General features: G+C 45.0%; 1 protein-coding gene and 1 non-coding gene across 2 annotated transcripts in view; both read left to right on the top strand.

Annotated features, from left to right (window-relative positions):
• UBE2O (ubiquitin conjugating enzyme E2 O) overlaps positions 1 to 26178 on the top strand; it is a 736961-nt gene that overhangs the window by 101125 nt on the left and 609658 nt on the right. The window contains exons 3-4 of the mRNA XM_078654595.1: positions 15885 to 15995; positions 17710 to 17807. Coding sequence (XP_078510721.1) covers positions 15885 to 15995; positions 17710 to 17807 — 209 coding nt within the window. The remainder of the gene's footprint in view (positions 1 to 15884; positions 15996 to 17709; positions 17808 to 26178) is intronic.
• On the top strand, positions 14668 to 14814 carry LOC144771203 (U4 spliceosomal RNA). Its single transcript, XR_013599162.1, has one exon. It is a non-coding gene; the product is annotated as a U4 spliceosomal RNA (small nuclear RNA).

Below are 26178 nucleotides of genomic sequence, written 5' to 3'. Positions count from 1 at the left end.
CTCCATTTTAATTTTACGGGGGTCTCATTCTTCTTTTTTGTGATATACACAAATACTTTCTTCACCTTTTTGTACTGGACACTTTTTCTTTATTCTCACAGGTTAGATAGCTACCTGTGATGAGAAACGTGGGCACAACTGGTGAGAACCAACCAGTAAGCCCCCTTGGTGTAGCGCACGTGATGTGCTATCCCGCCTATTCACAATTTGTTGTTGTTGTATATACACATGTTTAAGTGGGAGCTATATCTGGAGCATAGTGACTGACAACCCTAAAGATTTTTTAGAAAAAGAAGAATTTATGGGCTTTAGGGATTTGGGAGAAAAGAGGAAATTGTTTATGGGTAATACAAGTTGAATACCCTTTCCCATTCCTATATATGAAAGTGGAATTAGCCCATATTGATCAGGTCATTTTGTGTGTGCGAGGCGGGATGGAAACCTGCTTGAAGACTTAGAACTCTGGCAATTACTGACTAGAACCCTAAGGTTCCTGCCAGCCAAGTGCAGCGCATGAAACCTGACAGATCCCAAGGGCAATATAACTAAATGAGGAATGAGCGTAAATTGGATTTAAGGTTTTGAATGCAACACTCTGGACACAGTTATTATTGTTAAAGGGGAATTTACAAACACGTGATATTAATGACGCTGTATGTATTAGTATGATTAAATGGTAATATGCAACTATATGCAGTTGTGTGGATATCCAATAAACATAATCAATACAATTAATTAAAAAGTTATTTAGATGTGAATTGGGCTTATAAAAACAAATATGTATGAAGCTGGCTCTGTATATACTATACAAAAATGAGGTATAGTGTGCACAGAATCCAGTGGAACCCCAAAGGTAGGCAGAGGTAAAAGTAGATTGCACCTTACTCAATCAATCAAAACAAGCTTTATTCGATTTTGAACATTGAGATCATAAAAGCAAGCATAAAAACAAACATTAATTACCGTATGTTACATTAAAATAGAATTCATTTATACAAAATTAGCAATTCAGAAGTTCTTGTAAATTCTTAATAAGCTTGTAAACATATACAGTACCGTAGTGTAAACATTCCAACATACATTTTCCCAAGGTTCAATTGTTAATTGCTTTTCTTATCCTCAATACATTCTTTAGAAAGCCCATCATTGACCCAATACAGTAATAGTTATCCAGCACCTGTAGGTATACAAATGCGGGGCGACATTGCCTCCATCCTCCCTGCTTTTATAATGGTTTTAGCCATCGTACCCTCTCGCTAGTATAGAACTTGCAAAATAGGACAACATGTATGGTGCTTTGTCGTGAGACTTTGTCGCAAGGGCAACGGCAGAGTTCCTTTGACCAATCATTAATTGTTGGGTACGTAATTAGATGGTGAAAGGTCCCAAACCTAAATCTGGTCAACAAATATGTCGTATCTGCCGCAAACATGTTGCAGATATGGCTGGATATTGAACGTGGTAATGATCAGCTGATGGTAGATCTCCATTGGTTTGTTCAGCTCGAGAGTTAGCCTGTTTTCTTCTAGGTGAGCCATAACAACTTTTTTGAACTCTTTTTGTTTAATATGATTCATAGTGTTGGGAAGGGTAAAGTATTCTGGGTAACAAATGTCCCGCATAAAATGTTCCACAAATTTAAACCATAAAATCTTGCGGGTATTGTCTAGTTTCATTGCGTCCTTCAATATTTCCCTATTTAGGCCAGCGCTCTCCGTGGTCTAGATTCTGTGCCATAGTAATACTGGCTGGGCCTGGATTAAATCAGAAATGTACCGAACTCCCTGCTCAGCATGGCAATTAAAAACAGGTGCACTAGTTGGAACGCTTAAAAGGGAACTCAAAAAGACATTTTCCATGCGCTGAATTAAGGAGCAATCTTGGAATCCCCAGATCCCAGTCCCGTAAATTGCAGTGCTCACACATTTGGCCCGATATATCTTTAGTAAAATTTCTGGTGGCCTTTTACCCAACTTTTTAGAAAAATAAAAAAGAGCTGCAATGGATCTCATAAAAAGTAGTGACCTAGCCTTAGCTGCTGGGGCCCAAGAACCAGATCTGTCAAAGCACGCCCAGGTAGCTAAATAAGACTGTGGTTTCTACCTTGCTTCCTCCCGCCTGATAGCTTCTATTCTTATGTTTTTTCCCACACTCCATCACAAAGCTTTTTTGGCATTCAATTTTAAGCAGAGCCGATCCATAAAAGCAGTATAAAAGGAGAGAGCCCTTTGTAAGCCAACTTGGTTCGGGCCATGAGTACAGCATCATCGGCGTAAAGGAGAGATGCGATTGGACGGTTATTAACAAGTGGTGGGTCCCTTGTATGTGTCACCAAATCCTGCTCCGGAGCGTTAGTATATAACGAGAACAGGAGTGGTGCCAATACGCATCCCTGCCTTACGCCTTGTTCTGTTTTAAAAGAGGCGATACACTCGCCCTCGATTCCATAGCGAACCTTTGCTGTGGCTCCCATATATAGCTGTCTTAGAAACTGAATTAAAACGGGGTCAGCTTTCAGTTCATTAAGGACATCCCACAACTTTTCATGGACCACACAATCAAAAGCTGCAGAAAGGTCTACGAATGGCAGATAGAACTTCCCTGCTTTAGCCTTACAGTATTTACCAATTAAAATGCTTAAGTTCAAAATCTGCCCGTTAGTTCCCAAGCCAGCTCTAAAACCATACTGAACGTCTCTTAAAATTCCTTTTTCTTCGGTCCATCCCTGTAAACGATCTAGAACTATCCTGCCTGCCACCTTCATCAGTGAGTCCAACAAAGATATTGGGCGGTAGCAGGCCGGTATCTCTGTCACCCTTTTTAAAAATGGGGACTATAATGGATTCGGACCATGTATTAATAAAACCTCTTTAACAGCATGCCTGTAAAACCCTAGTTAAAATGGGTCCCCGAACGTCCAAATTTGACTTGTAAAGGTCAATTGGTATCCCATCAGGGCCCGCAGCCTTACCTCTCTTACTAGCTATGACTGTGGCATTGACATCCTGGAGAGAGATATCAAGTTTATAAGGCATAAAGGACTGAGCTGAGCTTCCTAAATTGGGTCTTGGGAGCACTTCCTCATTGGGCTTATGACTAGCATATACCCTGGAAAAGAAGTCAACCCATGTTTGTTCTGCTATGGCCTGGTCAATAGTTGGTTCGTCTATTTTGTTGATGAAAAAAGATGCATTCACTGCTGCCCAAAATTTCGAGCTATCTTTTGACTCAGCAGCCTCAACAAGGTCCCTCCAGGCCTTATATTTCATCTCAGATAGCCTTTTCCTGGCTTCCTGGTATAGTTTCTACATACCCTTATCTCGTTCGGGTCTCACCTCTCTATGTAAGGCATTCTTTAGGTTTGAATAATTTTTTGTACAGTTTTTGTCAAACCATCCTTTCTTTGTGTTATGCGGGCCTTTGTGAACTTTAAATAGACTAATTCTGATGATTTCAGTGATATCATGAAAGGCAATGAAAACACCCTCATGTGTCGGACAATCGCTTAAACACTTTAAAATTTGAGCTTGTCCCTTTAGTAATATTTCTGTACTTAATGCCGCTGGGTCTCCACTTCCCCAGCGGATAGTATATCCATTTCTCCTTCCCAATTCGATGTCCTGCTCCCATGCTATTTTATTACAAATTCTATTTATCACCGAGGTATGTACTTCTATATTCACGCTGATAGCCAGATGGTCACTCATAACATTATGTTGGATGTCATATGCTTTCATGTGACTAGCGTAGCAATTGGGAATTAAAATAAAATGAATAGTTGATTTACCACCCCTCCCAATAAAAGTGTAGCCAAACTCCACTGTGGGTGTACAAAGACGGTTTGAGAAGCCCAGATCATGTTTAAACATAATTTCATTAAACAACTTGCCTTTTATAGTGGTAGTGTTGGCGAGCAGTAAGACTTTATGAGAGGGTGCTGTTAGGCATTTGTGGCACACACTCAGGCAAGAAATGATGTCACACGCTCAAAGATTGAACTTAGACCAATTTGGTTGTATAAAAAATATTATTTAGCTATATTTATTTTCTAGAACCGAGCAAGCCTGGCACAGGTATGTGTAAATGGTACTTTTCAAGGCCGGTTGAACAATACAAGCAAGCTGAATGAAAATGACTTTGATACAGGTTTATAAATACTTTGAATACAGTGGAAATTACTGTTAGATTACTTTTCAAATTACTTTAAGGATTCCTTTCTACTCAATGTGATATGCCTAGATATCACACTGGGACATTTCCTAGAGAAAAGGTAAGTAAAGCAGTTTTAGATGTTTGCAGTTTTTCAAGTTATCCTACAAAATAAACTCCACATAACAATTTTCACAAGAAAGCAATCCATGCAGTCCTATGGGAGGAAATGAGGTTATCGGTTTCAAGGTAAGTATTCGGGTTTGGGACTTGGTTTCCTGGGGTTCTAACCAGGATTCCTCCAGGGTCAGGGATACATGCTCAAAGCACCCTCCGCTGTACTAGAACGGCCGGGTGCAAGGTGGTGAGGCACAATGGGAGATAGAGGGCCTCCGGTTGGCGGCTGCTCACGAGCAGGCCACAAGGTTGTGGGAGCAAAGCTCCAGGTGTTAGGCTCAGGACAAAAGGTGATCCTAGTTAGCACCCAAAGCACACCCGCAGGGGCGGTTGGTTGCAGGGTGCTGTTTTTGGCGTAGGGTGTCCTGTTGATTTCATTGGGGATTCTCCTGTTGCAACAAAGACTGCAGGCTCCGAATGAAATCTTCTGGAGGTGACCACTGGTTGAAGAGGTAAGTTGAGCTGCCTGGGGATGCTGGGACACAGTCGGTTGGGCCACCCAAGGCTGTGGGACGTTGGGTGCAGGGGTGTCTTTAGGCATCTGGTTTCCGCACCAGCTCCTGTTGCGGTCGGGAGGATCCTTCAGAATGGGGCTTCAGGCGTCGATTCGAGGCAGGTCATCACCAGATCCCAGGTCAGGATCAATGGATAGACCTCCTTGTGGTGTTGGCTACTCTAACTTGGGCCGTGGGCGTCTGGTGCAGACTTGTGGAATTGGCCGGAGCCAGAGTCTGTTGGTGAGAAAATCCGGTGCTCAACAGAGACAAAGTGATGGGTTTGGTAGGCAGGGCAGGTCCTTCAGGTCCTTCAGGTTGTTTAGGGCTGCTGGCTGCAGGACACACCAGGATTTTGCTGGAGTAGGTTCGTGGCAGGGTCAGGCCAGTAGGGCTGGGGCTAAGTCAGTGGGCATCCTCCTCCTCCTCCTCTTAGTTTCAGCACGACTTCTTCTTCCGGTTGATTCTTGTCTGAGGAGGCAAGTTTCGGGGTGGCCCCTAAATTCTAGAGTTACAGGTAAGTAAAAGTCGGGCCAATGGGACCCTTCCTTGGGGTGGGTACACCCTCTATTATGCTAACCTCCAGAGGGTTGGGGCATATGCCTCTATGGTTGGCTGGGTCCCCCCCTCTATCTGCAAGATGGCGGGGACTGAGAGTTGAGCTTCACCTCTCCTCCTCCACCTAAGGAGTGGGGTTGGAAAAGTTGGGCCCACTTCCCTTCCTCACTTGGTTTTCCTGCTGATTCTCCCGCCCAAAGTGGGGGTCCGAACCGGTTGGAGCCTGTTGCTGGAAGCGGCAAATGGCTGGTGTAGCTCACATAGGCGGCAGGCCTTTGGAACTTCCCCTTTGTGGATCCTGCCCATCCTGGGGGAAGAGGCTAGGCACCTCGTCCCAGGATGTGCATTGTTTCAGACCCCCGAGCGCAGCAGGCTCTCGACCCAGGGGTCTAGAACCATGTCTGGAGGCGGCAGCTGGAAAGCAGCCACTCAGCCAGGACACTAGTTATGTAGTTTTTCAGGGGGCATCTCTAAGGTGCCCTCTCATTGCATTTTTCATTAAATACCACACTGGTATCAAACTTCTCAGCACATTAAACCCACACTGATGCCAAGCTTCCCAGTTTTCAGTAAAGCCATTATGGTGCTTTGGAGTGCGTAATGACTAACTCTCAGCACCATATGCTCTTAATGGCATTACTGCACTTATAATATCTAAGAATTGGTTTAGACACTGTAGGGGTACAGGTCTCATGCACCTGTACCCTCACTGAAGAAATAAAAACCTTCTAAGCGGTTCACTGATACACCTGGTCCTTTAAACCAACGAAGAAGAAATTGGCACGGAAGCTGTAATATAAAAACAATGCATTTATTAACCTCACATGAGGGAGACTGCGTCATATGGTACCGTCAGGCCACTGTAGGAGCCAGTCTAAGGAGTACAGAGAACAGGGTCCTTATATATGCATAGGTTACGTAGTCCGCATATAAAACCAAGGGGAAGTCCTGGCACATACAAGCATGCAAATTGACTAATATGGGTATACACAATTTGCTTGCTCAACAAAGTGGGAGGAGAGACATTTCTCCTTACATCAGTAAGAATAGCCTGACAAATCTAACATAAGAGCAGATGCATTCTGACAGCTAGGCCTTTCTGAGCATGTGCAAGGCTCTGGAAGAGGGAGAAAGCACATGGCGAGCGTATGGCTAACTAAAATGGCTGCCAAGTACAAAATGGCTTTCAGCTCATGCGAACAGCGTTTCCTTCAATCTTTAACATCACCACTGGTATAGTGCACCCAGCTAGAGATGTGGCAGAAATGGCATACAGGGATGTGTGCCATGTCGACTCTTTACATTGTTCTGCACCAAAACACGCGGAGTGTGAGTGTGTGTGTGTATATAGGTGTATAAATGTGTGTGTGTGTGTGTGTGTGTGTGTGTGTGTGTATGTATATATATATATATATATATATATATATATATAATGTTCGAGGCATGTGGGCTGCTGAATTCATATCTTGTGCATAGATCGCCGCCTAGTGTTGGGTCCGGATGATTGCACCTTGTTGTCCTGGAAGAGTCTTCGAAGTATCACGAGATAGGCGACTCCTCCCCTGGACTACAGTGCGCATGGGCATCTGCTCCATCCTCAGATTGTTTTTTTCCGCCATTGGGTTCGGATGTTATTCCTCTACTCCAACTTTGGAACCGAAACTCAACTTCATTAAAAGGTCAAAAGGCCTTCGACTTCGACGGTATTGTTCTCGCTCTGTACTTCTTGACTCGACCAAACTTTCCATCTTGATCCGGTCGTCGACGCGGGCCTTTAGGCCTTTCGGCGCCACGTGGGTCTGCTGTCGATTGAAAGGAGTCCGTTCAGAAGGTACCCACAATGCCACTCCAAATTCCCGCATACTGACAAACATACAGTATGCAACAAGTGCTTGTCACCAGAGCCCAGCTTGTGCCCAATTCCGTTCGAAGAAGACCATCCCGATTCGACGGGCCGCTAGGCAAGAGATGCAGAGACCGGAACCGGAGAACATCTTCGATGATGAACACGACCTACCAGAAGCGGCGCACTCGGATCTAGAGATAGTCACCGTCGAGGACCAGTCGGACTCCGACGACGAGATCCCACAGGGGCAAATCGTGAGTACACAGCTCCCAACGCCGCTTATCCCGAAACCGAAGGCTCCGGTCGAAGCATCGCCTTAAGGCCTTAGCCGAGATCGACAAGCTCCTTCAGAAGCCCCGCCTTCCAGCTCGGCTCCGAAGCAAAAAACAAAGCCTTCCGATAGTCCAGGTCCAAGTAACGTTCTCCCCAAGAAGGTTGTCGAACCCAAGCGGGTCGTCGAACCGAAGGTCGTCGAACCGAAGAAGGCCGTAGAGCCAAAGGTCGTCGAACCGAAGAAAGGCGTCGAGCCAAATGTCGTCGAGCCGAAGAATGTGGTTGAACCAAAGCAGGTCACCCAACCCAAAAAGGTTATCGAGCCAAAGACCATAGAGCTGAAGAAAGCCTCGAACCAAAGCGGGTCGTCTATCTAAAAGGAACACACGACCCAAAGAAGGCCGTCTATCCTAAAAAGAGTGGAGATAAACAAAAACAGGATCACACTACAAAACCAGTCGAACCGGAAAAAGTCATTGAGTCGACAAAAAACATTGAGCCTAAGAATGCTGTCGATCATAAAAAGCGTATCGAACCAAAAGCTCCAGTCGATCCGAAACAGGGCGTCGACCCAAAGACAGCCGGCGAGCCGAAAAAGACGGCTAAACCAACAAAAGACGTCGAACCGAAAAAGGTTACCGACCCCAAAGCAACGGTTGAGCCAAAAAAGCTTCCACAACCGAAGGCACTCGAGCCAAAAAGTCAAAAACAAGTCAGTAAGCCAAAAACATCGGCGCCAAAGGCACGGGCAGTGGAAGAAGAACTCTTCCATCCCGATCTGGAGTGGAGGAGTGGTGTGGCTCACTGGTTAGAGGCGGCAGACCCGGAAGCAGAGGATGGCCCGGGACCAGGGTTCTATTCCCAACACGGCAGGGTCGAGGACCAGGGTCAGCGGACTCGATAATTCTCGCCTCGGTGCCTACTCTAACCAGGGATCACACTCAGCAACTCTGGGCATTAGCTTGCCTCATCTACACAACCGCCCCCCACATACGCCGGGGATGCCTGGTTTCACCTTGGAGATACCCAGTAGGGACCATCTCACAGGGAAAGCCAGGACGGGTTCCCCAGCGGTCTACAGCGCAGAGATACTCCTTCGTGAGTCGATTCTAGCGCTTTAGAAACCCTTAATTAATTAATCAGAGGAACAATCTAAACTGTATATAAACCCTGAGACTGGCAAAGTTACAGTTTATTACCGGAAAAAGAGACCATTGGACACAGACACTCCTTCCCCTGTTCCTCCGAAGAAAAAGGACTTCAGGACTTCTCCCTCTAGGCCCTTTACTCCTCCTCCTTTCTATCCCAATAAGCCTTTTGTGCCCTACTCCCCTACACATTCTGACTATAATGATAAGGATAACACGGCGGAAGATCCTCAAGATGACTAATGAACCAGAGGATCCACATCCACAGGATGACACATGGGAGGATCAGAAAGATCCATACGACACACAACCCATCCCCGATGCCTCCCCATACCCTACAAAGCCGTCGCCTACCGACGACACCATTGTGTTTAACCAACTGCAAGATAGGGCAACAAAATACCACAAGGTCGACATGCACACTGACCCAATAGAAGAATTTCTATTCGACACTTCTCCTACCTCTGAGAAAAATGTCAGGACACTTCCTATGCTGAAAGGGGTACTAAAACACGCGCCAGATATATTCAAAGATCCAGCCAGAGCACGTGTACTCAATCATAGGATTGGAAAAAAATATAAAGCGGCCCCTACAGACCCTGCCTATATTAAAGGCCAGTTGCCTCTAGACTCACTGATTGTAGCAAACGCTTGCAAAAGAGCAAACTACAGGAGATGCTCCACCTCCTGACAAGGAGTCTAAAATATTGGAAGCCTCAGGCAAGAGAGTGGCCTCACAGGCTTCTAATTCATGGAGTATCGCAAACACACAGACTCTACTAGCTCACTACGATAGAGCACACTATGACCAGCTTGAGGGTTTAATGCAACACCTGCCAGAACCTTACAAAGCTCAGGCTAAGGACCTCATTCAAGAAGGCAAATTTATTACCAATGCCTCCATTAAATGTGCGCTTGACGCAGCCAGGTCCATTAATACTAGCGTATTACTACGCAGACATGCGTGGCTACGCATCTCTGGCTTTAAGAATGAGGTGCAATCCACCATCCTCAACCAACCAGTTAATCAAGACTTCCTGTTTGGCCCTGCAGTAGACACCATTTTAGTTAAAATGAAAAAAGATACCAAAACTACTAAATCTATGGGTGCACTGCAGTTTCAACAACTGAGGTTTCTTTCGTCGCTCCTCCTACAGAGGCACCGCACGAGGCAACACTTCACAGACTTCCTCTACATATAAAAGCAACACCCAAAGTTCCTTTAACAAAGGCTCTAACAGGGGAGGTTATAGGGGCAATAATAACAAGGGCAAAGGACGTGGCGGCAATAACACCAGAGCCTCCACTGCCACCAAACAGTGACTTCATCACACTCCCTCCAGACCATCTAACACCAGTCGGAGGCAGAGTCAAACAATTCCTACCAGTCTGGAACGCAATTACCACAGACAGGTGGGTGAGACAAATTATCCAGTATGGTTATTGCCTGGAACTCACTTCTACTACACCCAACATACCACCCAAACACCGTCCTATGTCCAAAGAACACATCACCCTGTTACAACAAGAGGTGAAATCCATGCTAGAAAAGGGGGCCATAGAGCCAGTCCCTATTCAACACCAAGGGACAGGAGTATACTCTCTATACTTCCTTATTCCCAAAAAGAACGGGTCCCTCACACCAATATTGGACCTCAGACCGCTAAACCAATACATACTCTCGGAGCACTTCCATATGATCACTCTACAACAAGTACTCCCGTTACTCCAGCAAGGCGAGCAACATTAGACCTTAAGAATGCATATTTTCACATACCTATACATCCAACTCACAGGAAATACCTCAGGTTCACAATAGAAGGTCAACATTTTCAGTTCAAGGTTCTCCCCTTCGGGTAACCACAGCCCCAAGAGTATTCACAACATGTCTAGCGGGAGTAACTGCACACCTTAGAAGGCAACATATCCACGTGTTTCCATACCTGGACGATTGGCTCATAAAAGCAAACTCGTACGCGCAGTGTGCAAGCCATACATCTCAGACACTCCAGCTGCTACACAGCCTGGGTTTTTCCATAATCTACCCAAAATCGCCTCTACAACCCTCCCACATACAGCAATATCTGGGAGCTACAATAGACACCTCAGTAGCAAAGGCGTACCCAAATTCAGCCAGGATAGCCAACATGCAGACTCTCATTCAAAGATTTCAGCCACAACACTCTTTGCCAGCTCGAGTGTTCATGCAGCTCATAGGCATGATGGCCTCCTGCATAGTCATTGTCCCTCATGCCTGACTTCAAATGCGTCCACTGCAAGAATGCCTAGTACGGCAGTGGAACCAAGCTCAAGGACAACTGAAGGACCTAGTGTTGGTAGACGGTCGCGCTTACAACTCCCTGCAGTGGTGGAACCCACAAAACCTTTCCAAGGGGCGACTGTTCCAAGAGCCGGTTCCACAACTAGTACTAACAGTGGACGCATCACTGACAGGCTGGGGAGCCCACTTACTTCAATACACAGTCCAAGGGCTCTGGACAGTAAAACAAAAGAAACTGCATATCAACCAACTAGAGTTGCTAGCAATATTTCTGGCACTAAAAGCATTCCAAAAATACTTGTACAACAAGGCCATGATGATCTGGACGGACAACATGACAGCCATGCACTACATCCAGAAACAAGGAGGGACACACTCTCCACAGCTGTCCCACTTAGCACAGAGCATATGGAGGTGGACAATTCCAAGAAACCTTTTTCTCCTAGCACAACACCTGCCAGGGAAAGACAATCAAGTAGCAGATCTGCTAAGCAGACACAGCCAACAGCTACACGAATGGGAGATTCACCCCAAGTTCTCCAACCATTCTTCCAGAAATGGGGGCACACAGAGACAGATCTGTTTGCCACAAACGAAAACTCAAAATGCCAGTACTTTGCCCCCAGGTTCCCACATCCGTTGTCACAGGGCAATGCGATATATATGAACTGGTCAGGCAGATTTGCATACGCTTTTCCGCCAACTCCACTGATTCCGCTGGTGGCACGCAAACTACGTCAGCAGTCACTCACAATGATCCTGGTTGCTCCCACATGGACAAGACAGCCATGGTACACAACGCTCCTGGAACTTTCAGTAGTTCCCCATCAAAAACTGCGCCTCTCGCCCCACCTTTTAACTCGGAACCATGGAGAAATCCAACATCCAGATCCCAAACAGATGAACCTAGCGATCTGGCTCTTGAGGTCTTAGAGTTCGGATACCTTAACTTACCTCCTGATTGCATGAACATTATCAAGGAGGCAAGAAGGCCAACTACTAGAGCATGCTATGCAGCTTAATGGAAAAGATTTGTAATTTATTGCAACAATAACCAAATCAATCCATTGAATGCTTCCATCCAAAACATTATCGGTTACCTCTTGCATCTTCAAAGATGCAATCTAGCATACTCTTCTATAAGGCTACATCTTGCTGCAATAGCAGCATATCTACAAAACAGACAACACCTTTCCCTATTTAGGGTTCCACCAATCAAAGCTTTTATGGAGGGTCTTAAAAGGATAATCCCTCCAAAACACCCACCTTCACCAGTCGAACTTAAATTTGGTACTCACCAGACTTATGGGTCCTCCCTTCGAACCACACCACTCATGTGAATTGCAATTTCTAACATGGAAGGTGGCATTCTTGATTGCCATTACCTCCCTCAAGCGAGTAAGTGAGCTTCAAGCACTAACAATTCAAGAACCCTTGATGCAAGTACATGCAAATAGGGTAGTACTTAGGACAAACCCTAAGTTTATGCCAAAAGTCATATTCACTTTCCATATCTATCAATCAATAAGCAATAGAACTGCCAGTTTTCTTCCAAAACCCACAGTCAGTAGCCGAAAGAGCCCTACACACAGTAGATGTAAGGAGAGCTCTGCTATATTATGTTGACAGGACTAAATCATTTTGGAAAACCAAGCAATTGTTTGTTGCTTTTTCACCTCAACGTAAAGGTAATCCCATCTCAAAATCAGGAATAGCCAGATGGGTAATTAAATGCATTCAGATATGCTATCAAAAAGCTAAACGCACTCTAACAGTTCCCCCAAGATCACACTCTACGCGCAAAATGGGGGCATCCATGGATTTCTTAGAGAATATTCCCCTTGAAGACATATGTAGGGCAGCAACATGGTCTACCATACACACTTTCACTCCACACTATTGTGTAGACATGCAATCAAAGCAGCAGGCTGCTGTAGGCCAGGCTGTCCTTAAAACTCTTTTTCAGACTGATGCAGCTGGTACAGGTGACCACCGCTAGAGTAGACACTGCTATACAGTCTATGCACAAGATAGGAATTCAGCAGCCCACATTCCTCGAATGGAATATGCTACTTACCAGTATGCATCTGTTCTTGGCATGTAGGGCTGCTGTCATTCATATCGCCCACCCTCCTCCCCGGTGCCTGTTGCAGCTGCAGGATTCTCTCTTGCAATATGCTCTTTTGCATGGCCATCTCTTACTTTGCTATACTCCATCTCTGCCACAATGGCGAAAAACAATCTGAGGATGGAGAAGATGCCCATGCGCACTGTAGTCCAGTGGAGGAGTCGCCTATGTCGTGATACTTCGAAGACTCTTCCTGGACAACAAGGTGCAATCATCCGGACCCAACACTAGGCGGCGATCTATGCACAAGATATGAATGTCAGCAGCCCTACATGCCAAGAACAGATGCATACTGGTAAGTATATATATATATATATATATATATATATATATATATATATCTCCATCCTGTAGGGGTGGCACCATATGTGTTGCATCCCTTACAGTTCTTCCCAGGCCACATTGCCCTTTGTACCTATGGTACCATTTACAAGGGACTGACATGTGGCCAAAGAGTGCCAATTGGATTTTGCATTAATGCAGTTTAGGGAAAGAACATAGGCCCTGGCTACCTGGTTGGCAGGAACCCAGGGCTCACTCAGTCAAAGTACATCAACCGTTTGGCAAAAGGTGAGGGCAACCATGCAAAAAGAGGGCACTTTCTAACAATATATATTTGTTAGAACCCAGCTCGAATGGATCCCTTCTGAGCTTCAACAAGATAATTCTTGTCTTGTGGAGGTAATCCATATGCCTCCCTATAAGTCAAGGGTACTTCCAGTAGAAGGGACGCAAAGGTGTCTTTGTATGCAGCATAACATTTAAAAAATGTTTTTAGTCCCTCGCTGTCACTTGTTTTTATCTGCAGCTAAACTATATATAGAAAGTATAATTTCCTCAGCTGTTCAAGAACAATCCACGTACAATTGTTGCTCTGTGGCATGCTTCTTCAGTTTTGTGCACATTGAGTTGTGGATCATGTTGCACACACAGATTGAAATAGCACATGGCCTCATTACTGTCTGTTTTTAGAATTAACAATGACATTGTCACCTTTTTTGAAGTGCAGTAATTGGCGTTTGTGGCCATCTGTTCTGATTAGCTAGGTTAGCATTCTGCGAGCCTTATCACTTTAACTGTGTCTCCTGGCTAAGTACGCTTTATAATGATGAAGTCCCAATCTATTCAGGGATTCCTTGTATTTTTCTACTGTGCGTCCCCTGAGGGTGCTTCACCTCGTCAGTGATGGTTTTGATTTCTAAAGTGTTTAACTTGTCCTCCAGAAACACTATTCCCCTTTCCAGAACCTCCATTCATAATCCGTTTCACAGAAATTGTGAAGAGGCTTTGCATGTTTGTGTTTCTTTTCTTGGAGTTTACTTTTAACAGATTAGTGGCTAGTTTGTAAATAGTCCTTGGTGAGCACCATGTTCTACTATGCACCTATCCGCATTGAGCGTTCTGGATCTAGGTGTACATCTTCCTTCACAGTAGATGACCATCCTTTTATGAACGAGGCTTTGGGTGGCATGTGCTCTCTCTAGTCATGCAGGAGCTTGTTTTCTTTTCAGGCTAGGTCTGTCTCCTTTTGAAAAGTAACTGATATATGTGGGTGCTTTCAGGGATTGTTCAGCACATAAGGTCTATTTTTGTGCTTCTACCAGTACCCTCTCAGCTTAGCGCAGTGGCAGTATCGTAGCCAATGAGGTCTAACCGAGGCGCGATTATTGCTTATTGAAAACTTTACCAGTACCCTCTGTCCTGGTGTAATCCCACTTAAGCAGGTGCTAGTGCAATTTATTGGGAGTTACCTTTGGTGGCTTGTTCTGTTCACTGATGTCCCACATGAACACCCCTTCATCTCATTGGTGCCTCAAAGAGTAGGATTTTGTTGGATGGGGTGGTGCGATGGCTACTGCTTTTAATGTAGTTTGTACAGTGTTCTATCACCTTGTGGGAGTACGGCACATCTGGTCCTCTTTAACATGATCTGTGCCAAGACCTAGGCATCACCTTGCTCTGCTTTGGCTGTTTTTGTTCTGGGTTTATTTGCTGCATCTCACAAATTAAAAAAAAATACATGTTCTTTGGCAATCCATTGCGGCGTGCTCTTTACAATTTTGTTAACTCGGGAGCTTATATTTCCCCACGCACCTGATAACACACTGGAAGCCTACCTTCAAGATGACACCGTTCTATCTGCCACATTCCACAAGATGTCATCCTGCAGACTGTCTCGGGAGTGTGTTTTCTTCACAGGTGGGCTTTGCTTCCTCCAAGTCTCACAATGCGGCTGATGTGTAATGGCTTTCCAGTGGTCCTTGTCACCAGCTCCCTAGGCAACTCCATCACTACTATTGAAGTTTCCCAAAGTTCAGGGCTTAGTGCGCATACTTGCGTTTCCTGTGTTGTACTTGTTCACTGCTGTTAATGCCCCTCGATCAGTAGAGTCTGAGGGCGGTATGTTGTACTTTCTTTCCTCTTCCTACAACGTCCTATTGCACCTCCATGTGCCCCCCCCACCCTACCCTCCCTGCGCTGAAAATGCTTTGTTTCCAATGCTTGTGATAACAGTTTCTTTTTTAGCGTGCCTTTCCTTCTCAAGCTCTTACTAGATCATTGTGGTGGGATGACTTTACTGGCATGTGAAACTTAAATCGAGATGGTGAATACACCTATATACTGCCAAATAAATTGATAAAATAGCATGGTTTTGAATTTGCATTTTGCTTCATTTGCTGATCAGAAAATCATTCCAAGTGCTACTTGTTTGAACGTTTTGTTTCAACACTTTTAACCTGTGCAGCATTTATGAACAAACAGTTGCATTGTTGAAAGTCCAATATGTTAAAGCACCTAAGTTAGTTATTCTGGTTTTTATTTTTACCAGGATGGCCAGTGTGGAATTGTGATTGATGCCAACATCGACTGTGCAGTAAAACTGGTGGGAACAAACTGTGTCTTCTATCCAGTGAACAGCAAGCATCTGCATCATATATGGGTGAGAGTCTTTCCTTTCACTGTTGGGAGCTGTTGCAGAATGAGACATCGAATGGAGCCTCAATAATTGACCAGCGATTGCATTTATGAATTCCCTATGCCCTACATGATGGGCATTTGTCACATACTTTTCTCCACTGAGGCCTGCCACATGATTGTGTAACTTGTTTGCTTTGTATTTGTTTTTTAATGTTTTTCCTAGATGTCAGAAAATCTTATGTATTGATTTGACTTTTAAATGGAATAGAGATGAAATTGTATACTTCTGTAAGTAGAGAGATCATGGAATGTATTGTAAAATAACAATTCATCTGTTATAGTGATTCTGTATTGACTCTTTGATATCCATTTGAATTTAGAGGTGACTTCTGTTTCACTTTCCGAAAGTTTTCTCAAGTAGACTATCAAATCAAAAGTGCATGAGCTTTGAAGCTGCATTTTTATGTGGCTGGAAAAGTTGAGTTGAGTAGGGATTTATAGAGCGCAACTTAGCCCGTGGGCGTCAAGGCGCTGATGATGGATAAAGAAAAGCGGAGTGAGGGGAGGAGGAAAGAGTGTGCCAGCTAAGGGTAAGCCTTCCTGAAAAGCCAGGTTTTCAGGGCCTTTCGAAAGAGGATAGGAGGATTGGTCCTTGACCTCACCCGAGAGGGCGTTCCAGATCCTGGGTACAAGGGAGGAGAAAGCCCCACCTTGCCTTGGAGATTCTGGGTACCGCGAGAAGGTTTTTATTCACTGAGGGGAGAGCCCTTCCAGGGACGTAGAGGGACACAAGGGATCTGATGTCTTCGGCCGCGTTTCCATGCAAGGCGCGATGAGTAAGGCACAGGGCCTTAAACTCAATCCTGGCCTGCATGGGGAGCCAGTGCAAGTCTTCTCTGATAGAGGAGCCAGAGGAGCGCCTAGGGGCGTTGACGACAAACCTTGCCGCCGCATTTTGCACTGTTTTGAGGCGACAGATCAATTGCTTGTTTATTCCTAGGTAAAGTGCGTTGCAATAGTCTAATCTTGAGGAGACGAGGGCCACTGTGACCTGTTTGCGGGCTTCGAGTGATAGGTAGTGTGCAATTTTCCTCAAAATACGCAGGGCCCCACAGCAAGTTGAGGCAGTTCTGCTGACCTGTTTGTTGAAGGAGAGTGATGTATCAAATTACCCCCAGGTTACGGGCCGACTGAGAGGGAGTGGGGCAGGTTCCAAGACCAGGAGGCCACCAGTCCATGGACCAGATCTCCTGCTTTCCCCCGAAGATGAGCACCTCCGTTTTCTCTCCGTTGAGTTTGAGGAAATTTCTCACCATCCAGTTTGCAACTGCCTCCATGCAGTTTCTAAATTTTAGGGCATTGATCTCAACGTTTTGCGTAATGGAGACAGTAATCTGGGTGTCGTCCGCGTAGGACAAAACTTCCAGTCCAAAGGATCTAACAAGCCTGGCTAGCGGTGTGACATAAATGTTGAAAAGCGTGGGGCTCAGGGAGGTGAGAGAACTTGCTGTTGGACTTGTCTTGTCATGCACTCTGCCATTCATACTCTCCTACCTTTATTGTTGTAACTCCAATCTCTTTAGTGGGGCAGGGGTGTGGCTTTCTAACTGGATGTAACCAGGTGGAAACTATGTAAAACTGGTTACTAACCATCTTTGAAAGAGAGAGAACCAGGACTAGGAGTACCTTGAACACTAGGACTGTAATGTTTTACATGCTGTCTTTCTTTTTTTTAGCCTTTTATGTATGGAGATTACATAGCATATGACTGTTGGCTGGGGAAAGTCTACAATTTGAAGACCCAGATAATTCTCAAGCTGTCTAATGGAGCAAGGTACACGGCATTTGTTGTTTTGTCATCTCTCTTGCTAGAGGTGGACATTGTCCTAATATTGTTTTCTTTTTCTTTTTTTTGTGTCCAGGTTGCAAATGGCTTTAACATGAGGAATGCATAATTGTACTAAATTGTTTGACATTCTTGTATTCCACTATTGTCCTTCCACCATTGCCTTTCTACACTATCTATCCTATTAAGAAAATTACTACACTGATCAATCAACACAGTCCGGTTCTCTTCTGGCCCCATAAGACCACTCTTTTAAAACCACCAGCTCCCTTTTCTAGAATATTGGACGGTGTCTTCTAAAATGTGACTGATACCTTGGATGCTGGTACCTATCTATGTTGAAGCAGATGGAAAACGAATTTTCCTGTATTCATGACAGTTTTACTGTGCACTTAATTTAATTTTTCTCTTGACTGCTATCTAATTGTTTTCTGGATTGTAGCAAGGGGCTGTGGTGGTGTCTGTGTGTGCAATCCATGATGCTCACCTGCTGCGGAGGTTCAGCCTTGTAAGCTGGTGCGCAAAGTATCAGTGACATGTCTGCATGCAAAATGTGTCCCCAAATAACAAGGGCTATAACCCCAGGGATAGATGGGGATTTTGATTTAGCTGATTTGGAGTAACCTTTCAAACACTTTAATAATGTGTTGGATGATGCAGGGAATCATTCCAAATTCTAAATAAAGAATGTAAACTTGTAAATAAGCATTTGTCTGCTTAGCAATCTCCTTGCCCGAATGAATTGATAACTGAGCGGTTGAAAAGGGTATGTGCTGAAGTTAGCTTTTTTAAACAACTTTAAATGTGTTCATTTCTTGATGTCACTGCATATTGGTATGGTGTTTCAGCTGGGGTAGACCTCTGATCCTTGTCCATAAAATCTGTAATGAAGCAGTAAAAAATACTTTGCAGAAAAGTGTAACCAAACACTTTTTTCCCCCCAAGGTTACAAGGCAGTCGAAAACAAAATTTGATGTAATAAAAAATGGAAGTAGGTTTATTGATGATACTTTTGGCAGAATCATCTTCGTATCGGACAAGTTATCTGCTAGATACTTGGATGCAAGGCTGGTTTGTTTTGCTAAAACCATGGGTAGGAAAATAACTAAAGCTTTTAACGTTTACAGTATTTCTGCCCAGGATGGTTCAACAACTGTTGGAGGGCTCTTTATCCCTATTTTAAGACTAAAAGAGCACTTCCCGAAGGAACACATTGAAAAGAAATCTTAACAGGCTACTATAGATCTGTTATGAGCCATTCAACCACAAAATTTTGCCATAGAGAAATAGAGTACTACTAAGGATTATTCAGGGAACTGCTAGGTTAACGCAGAAAGAGGGACGCTTGATTTCTTTTTTAGGTCGAAGCACGACCTGCTTCAATGCGAAGCATTGATAGCAGAGTCTGCTTCGACAACTATTGTGATCCGTTTTTGGGAATGTGGACAGGAAGGGTGCACGAGCGCAGAGTAGCTCAGTTTTCACCTCGTGAGCGCGCACGGCGCCGTGCCCCTCTCCTGTCCACATTCCCTTGCGCAAACACTCTACACTCACGCATGCGCACATACACAGGCATAATACACAGGCATACACAGGCACACACACACTGCATACACACACGCAGACCCACGCGCACATACACACACACTCTGCATACACACACGCACACCCACGCGTACACACACACTTCATAAACACACCCCCCACCCCCGCCCCCCCCCCCCCCCCCCTTACCTCACCAGGCTCTTTTCTTGCGGGCTCCTTCTGCCTGGCTCCCAGTGGATGGACGGGTGCGATGCGGCCAGGGGCTCGAGTGCTGCTACGGCGGGCGGGGGCGACGCGGCAAGGAACGGCCAGGGACTCCAGTGCCGTCCATTACCTCTTGTACGTCATTAGCAGGCGGAGCCGGAGACGCGGCCAAGAACACTCTGCGCCTGCGCAGAAGTGCGTGCGCCCGCCTGACGTCACTTGCCGGAGACGCGGTCAAGAACACTCTGCGCATGCGCAGTGTTTTGGGCACTTTCCCGCACGAAACCGCGAGCGAGCTTCTAACTGCTGCATTGCCAAGTAAAGGTACAGGGCTGGCTTTAGGGGTGTGCCTGCACTGATTTTGGTGTGGGCGCTGTCTTTAATAAACATTTTCCTGACAAGTGCCCGCATTACCTGTGGTGTGGTTTGCCCAGCCGAGCAGACAGAAAATAAATATATAGGAAAAGAGTAAGCGCTCGTATTGCAGGGGCTTTGTTTTCGGGTGTAAACGTCAGCAGCGCCGGCGTCTGCAGGCTGACGCAGCTTCGGCCAGAGTAGTGTAACCCTCAGAACCGGGCTCCTGTTCCCAAGAGGGGAGTGCGTCATCCCTGTCTGGAGAGCGGGACCTGGCGAGGGAATACCGCTCTGGGGAATCCACTTTCTTTCAGTTTTGCTGCCTCAAACCCCTGTCTCCATCACGTGAGTTGCAGCTGTTATTCTAGTAGTGGAGGGAGAAGGTTTGGTTCTTTATTTTGTTGGTGATGGGTATCGGCCCATAGGCCCCATGCAATATGATGAGACGCCTGTGGCATCATCCGTGTTTTCCATTCAGAGCCATGTAATTGCCCTTCCACTTGGTTAAAACTCCCAGCATTAAACATGCTGTTTGTTAATAGACCTTGATTGCCTGAATGTCCAAGAACTAAGGCCACCATAACAACCATGGTATTGGTTTTTGGCCCTAATAGATTATGGAGCACAGGTGTATTATCCTTTCCCTGCTTCTCCTTCTCACGTGTCACTTTCTTCCTGGATTGCTGCAGGGCCAGTACATGCTGACATATGTTTAGCCTTGCTGTCATACCGTGCTTTCTTTGTTTATTTCATATTGTCTTTAAAGGAGATAAAGCCCATCTTATTAATTAAAGCATCACATCACATGCGCTTTAAAGAAAATAAAGATGAGAGGCGCTTAGGCAAGACGAGGGTAGGAATTCTGCAGTTTTACTCAGGATTACACACGGATGGCACCCCTTTAGTCGGGCACTAGCACACGTGGTACGACAATGTGAGATGGCGAAGTCCCGCCCCTTTACCCAACTGGCGCCAACAACTGACCTCGGTGCAGGACGCAGAGCATGTGCGTGTACTAAGGTCACCCCTCCTGTTTAAGGATCAGCCCTCGTAGTGATTGGAGACTCAAAGGTCGTCCAAGAGATGCAGAGTCACAAACAAGCCTTTATCTTCAGACTTTTGCAAACCACAACACGGTGGTGATGCGTGTACATTTAGCCCGGCCATTAGAGCTGGAGGCCTTCAGCTGTGATCCCAGAGTCCTTGCCATCAGGCTTGAAATGATGTCAACTGGCAGGATGCATTCCTAGCAGGATTAAGCATAGGAATCTCCAATTTGGCAGAAGGTAGAGGCTTTTAATAAGGTAATTTACTTAACATTTCAATTCTCTGTTGGTTTGCTGAGGGTAGCAGCTCAAAACGTTCACGTTTCTTTAACCCCAGAGATAGATTCAAGGTATGCAAGTAGCACATTTGAGGCAACACCTTGGTGGGAAAGCATGTGTAAATATTTATGTAACTTAAAGCTGACTGCAGCTAATGGGGCTGAGTCCAAGGAGATAACCCTCGCACTGCACATCTGAGTCGCCACACTGCACATCTCAGGACCATCACACTCTGCACAGGTCACACGTTTGTTTCAGCAGGTGCATTAACCGAATGAGATATGTTGCTGACATTGAAAAGTATGTCCTGCAGGTCACACACTGTTTCGGCAGGGGGTGCATTATTTCCTTTGTTGGTGCACAAAGATCTGTCCTCTGGCAGGATACACCCCTCGGGGGAGGGGGAGGGGCAGGGAATGGCCGTCGTCACGATTGCCCGCTAGCGGTTCTACTCTACACACCAGCTTTCATACAGGGCAGCGCGACACTATAACCTCTACCGCGTCTCCTCTATAAATAGTCCAGTGACACTGCTGACCTCTAACCTCTTGCTTTTCCTTTCGAATGTGTGTGTGTGGGAGGGAGGGGGGGCGGGGTCTTTAGCGTATTACGATGTGACAGTATCATCTAGAAACAAAAACATTACCATTCTTTGATACATGTGGCTTGAGAGGTGCATTCATTTTTCATCACTGAATTCATGTGCTTGGCTATTTGCTTTTTACTTTCCAAAGCGGGATTGCAAGTTCCAGAATGTGCAACTGGCAGCTGACTCAGGGTTAAATATGAGCATTGGCCGCTCGGTGGTCTGCTTCTCTTCCCTTCCCCCCCCCCCCCCTAAAACCATTAACGGGTACCTCGGCTAGTTCAGACTTTGCTATGCATTCTGGGATTTGTAGACTTCTTGATCCGATGACCCATGGTCAAAGACAAAGGAAACCTGGACTGGGTGAGGTTCTCGCACATGTAGATGGGAGACGCGAGAGCTGTGCATGGTCTCTGGGTTCGAACTTGCAACTTCAGCCTTAGGATGTCGTCAGCTTCCTGGCCGAGCCCTCCAATGACTTGCCTGCGAGTGACTGTCTGCAATGCACGCATGGTTGCAATGCGAGTGAAACAGCCACTATCATCGCCGCAGTCTAGCTGTGGAAGCACCGCTAGTCGACACTAAAGTTTACAGTCTTACTCGATAAATATTTTCTTTGTCCCAAGGAAATTACACCACCGCTTGTTTTCTGAATTTGCCACTTGAGTGCTGATGGATGATAATCTGTAACAATTGGGACTCTGCCACTGTCACTTGTGCGGCTCTTCTGAATAAGTGCTTCCCTTGGTAAGTGTATTCTCTCGCTGCATTATCTGCAGAGTCTCAATGCTGTAGTATACTAAGGAACTCCTCTGTACATGCAAGGGTCCTTACTGCTGCAGGTGCCTGTGATGAAGAGTGTCCTATTTTGAGGGTGTCCTCGCGTCAATTTTAGATTTCAAACAGACGAGCATCTTTTTGCTTATTCCCGGGATCTTGCACCTTTCTTTTCACCAGCACAGACTTGCACGTCCCTAATTAGTTCCTTATTTTGTACTAATGGAGGTGAATCTGACGGTAGGGGGGAAATGTACGCATCCATGGGAACACCTCTGGTCCGTGCTCATCGCATCATTTCATGCACTCTAGAGGGACTCGTCGCTGATGATGCTTTCTGAAAAAAATACACTGAACATAATCTTCACAAACGTTATTTACAAAAGTTTAAGCTATTGCCAATATAAATTACAATCACTTTTATTTAAGTATTAATTATTTAAAAAAATTAAAAGCCGTTGCTATTTGTAATATCAATACATCTAAGTCACGTAAATACAAAACATGTTGCATTACAAATGCTATAGTCGTCACGTGCGAAAGTTATAACTATTGGCATTGAAAATGACAAAGCTATTAATTTAGCTATTTTCAAAATCAACACATAAATAAAAAAATTGTCATTTACAAGACCAATAGCTCAAACTTTCATAATGCGAGACCTATTGCATTGCAAATGCTTGTTTTAGTAATGAAATGGTAATGTTCCTGGACCGTCTGCAGTAATCTAGTTACATCAGTCTTGCTAAACATGGTATAAGAGAGCAAGCAGAAAGAGATTGCGGTTGACTGGTTACTCGAGTATAAGATGTCCAAAAGAAGTTAATATACGAATGTCCGTCCAATTTTGAGAAAAATCAGAGTTCTTTATTCTTCTTTACAATATTGACAATTGTACACCAAACAGCCAACGCGTTTCGTTCTATATGAAGAACTTCATCAGGGAAAATCAATTGGATTTTTCCAAATTCCGACCCAAAATGTGTGTGCGTAGTCTTCTAATGTATTCCACTGGTCAATCACCGTGGCCTACAGCTTGTGTTTACAGTGACTGCAGGCAGAGACTAATTAGGTCTAATTATGCCTAATAAAAGAACTGCATCAGGCCAGTATCCAATTCGGAAAAAATATGAACGGCTGATGTGCCAGATAATCCCGTTTTCGCGGAAAGTAGCTAGTAAGTTATTTCGTATGCACACAAGCATACCAGATGCACTTTTTATTAGGTATAATTAGACTTAAGGGCTGGTTTAATTTGACTCAAGTTAGGCATCCTCTTCTTCGGGGACATTCATTGTTACCTCGTGGGACTCGAAGGTTACATTAAGGTCCCTTGCAAGAACCCCTTCATTTTCCAGGAGCTTTTCTAAAGCAAGAATTATTCGGGAGTCACGGTATTGAGAGGGAAATCTGTTATAGATGTTAACCGGGAGCACTAATCTGTTAGTAGTGACACCTTGCATGCTCAGGGTCAGTAAATCAGTGGGTTTTGTATCATGCCTGTTAATGCGGAACCCTAGATTGATTTTGGTCCAGATGATGAGGCCACCTGATCGCGACCCTTCTTGGATGGTACAGCTTCAACACTATAATTAGTAAAACTCGCTCTAAAAACTTTTTTTAGTGGCCCAAGTCTTTTGAAATAAACAGATGTCATACCTATCCACAAATTCCCCCCACTCTTTACTGACTATCTTAGACCTGAGACCTGATGGTTTCCAACCCTTAACCTCAGATTCTTAGTAGGCTCAGGATTTGGAGGAATCTGCCTTTCCTCTTAGCTGGTTGAACAAATGATGGTTGGTGAAGGAATCATTATGGTATGGGACTGCCCCTCCGTGTCACTATTCATTTTTTCTCCAGCTGGTTGAACTAACTCAGATGGTGTGTGAAAGTAATAGCCTTCCTTAGGGGAATTCGTTGTGACAGTCGATAGATAGTCCCTGCGCATGTCCGATATACTTGTTCGCAGGATCTACCTGGCTCATGGGGGATTTTATTGTGAGTGTTATCTACTTGTCTCCGATACTTTGGATCGGTTTCCTGGGCCGTGTTTGGTAGGGAATACTTAAACTGGATTGATGAAGCCGTAGGTGGTGAAGTGCTGAGTTCCAGGTTAACTAGAGCATCCACTATAGCTTGGCCAGCCAGATCCAGTATGTAATCTAATCTATTTAGCAGTATTTTGAAGCTATTTTCTGATCGTATGACTGAATGGCATTTCCTCACCTGTTTTATCCAGTTGATGACTTTGTTGATTAAAGCTTCATTTGTTTCTACCGAAGCACATGTCAGTTTAGATACATTTGCCATAAACACTCTATTTCTGGCCCCTCTAGACAATTCCAGGGGGCTACGATAACTGGCTCCCCTCCTGAGTCTGTGGAACTGGCCGTCAGTGCGCAATCTTTCGGGAAATTGATTCATACCTGGGACCCTTAACGGAGCCATTGCAACGGGGAACTCCTACCCTGGGGTTAATTGTCACTTGGACCCCACCTTGATCGCGAAATATACCCTAATCCTGGTGACCTTTGTGTAGTCTAGTGTTCTTCCCTGCGACTTCCCCTTGATTAGGGGATGGGGCACTTGTTTTTGTAGATACTGCTGGTGGGTGTGATAAATTTCAGGTGTGCTCGGATGGGATAAGATGAGATTGTTTGTTTGATCATTCCTATGCCACTATTTCCGTCAACACTGTCCGCCCGATCTTTACTCTGATGAGTGATATTTCCCATTCCCAACCCTCTGTTTTGTACTTTAGTTAATCTTGCTAAGCTGATCTACAAGAGAACCCACAGTTGTTCTCAACGAAAGCACCTCTAGAGTTAATTCCTTAAGTATTTTAAGGTCGCTCAGTTTGATATAAAAAGTGCTGATGTCTGTTTTTGTAAATTCTTCCCCTTCTTCCTCTTTGCTTCAGCCTTATTGGCCATAGAGGCAACAACTTTCTTATCAGGATTCCTACTGACATTTGATTCAGTGCTTCAGTGCATACTATGTCCAGAGCTACTGTTTTCTCAGGGTTGGTATTGGTATGGCCAGTTCCAGAGGGTACAGGTAAGGGGATATACTTCAGCTGCTTCCTGTTGTTAGTATCACTGGAGATCACTGAGCACATAGCAGTATCACTAGAGGCTGGGATCTTGGATGGAATCTTTTTCAGGGAATCCTCTGTAGAAAAATGTCTTCCACTTTCTGGCACACCTTTGATGGCTTGTTCTGACCACATAGTAAACGTTCTACTTCTTCAATTAGAGTGTCTATATCATCCATCACACAATAAGCTGCAGCACTCACTATGGACTGTAGGAGAGTAGGGTCTGCTTCCTATGGTCACCCCCACTTTTTGCTGTGGTTCTCGGGACTTTCGACTTTAATGTGTCTCTGGGCCTGCTAATCGGACCCACAGCCCAGCAGTTCTTTCTCTAAATTGATACCATGTACTTTAGGTACATACCAGATTGGGTATGGGGTCACCTCTGGGAGCCCCTGTATAGTGTACCATAGGTATCCAGGGCATCGGTGCATCCAAGGCCTACCAGGGGCTGCAGCAAGTATTATGCCA

This window comes from Lissotriton helveticus, chromosome 7, assembly GCF_964261635.1.
Source record: "Lissotriton helveticus chromosome 7, aLisHel1.1, whole genome shotgun sequence".
Taxonomy (NCBI): domain Eukaryota; kingdom Metazoa; phylum Chordata; class Amphibia; order Caudata; family Salamandridae; genus Lissotriton; species Lissotriton helveticus.
Note: the sequence above shows the minus strand (reverse complement) of the source record. Positions and strands in the feature narration are given on the sequence as shown.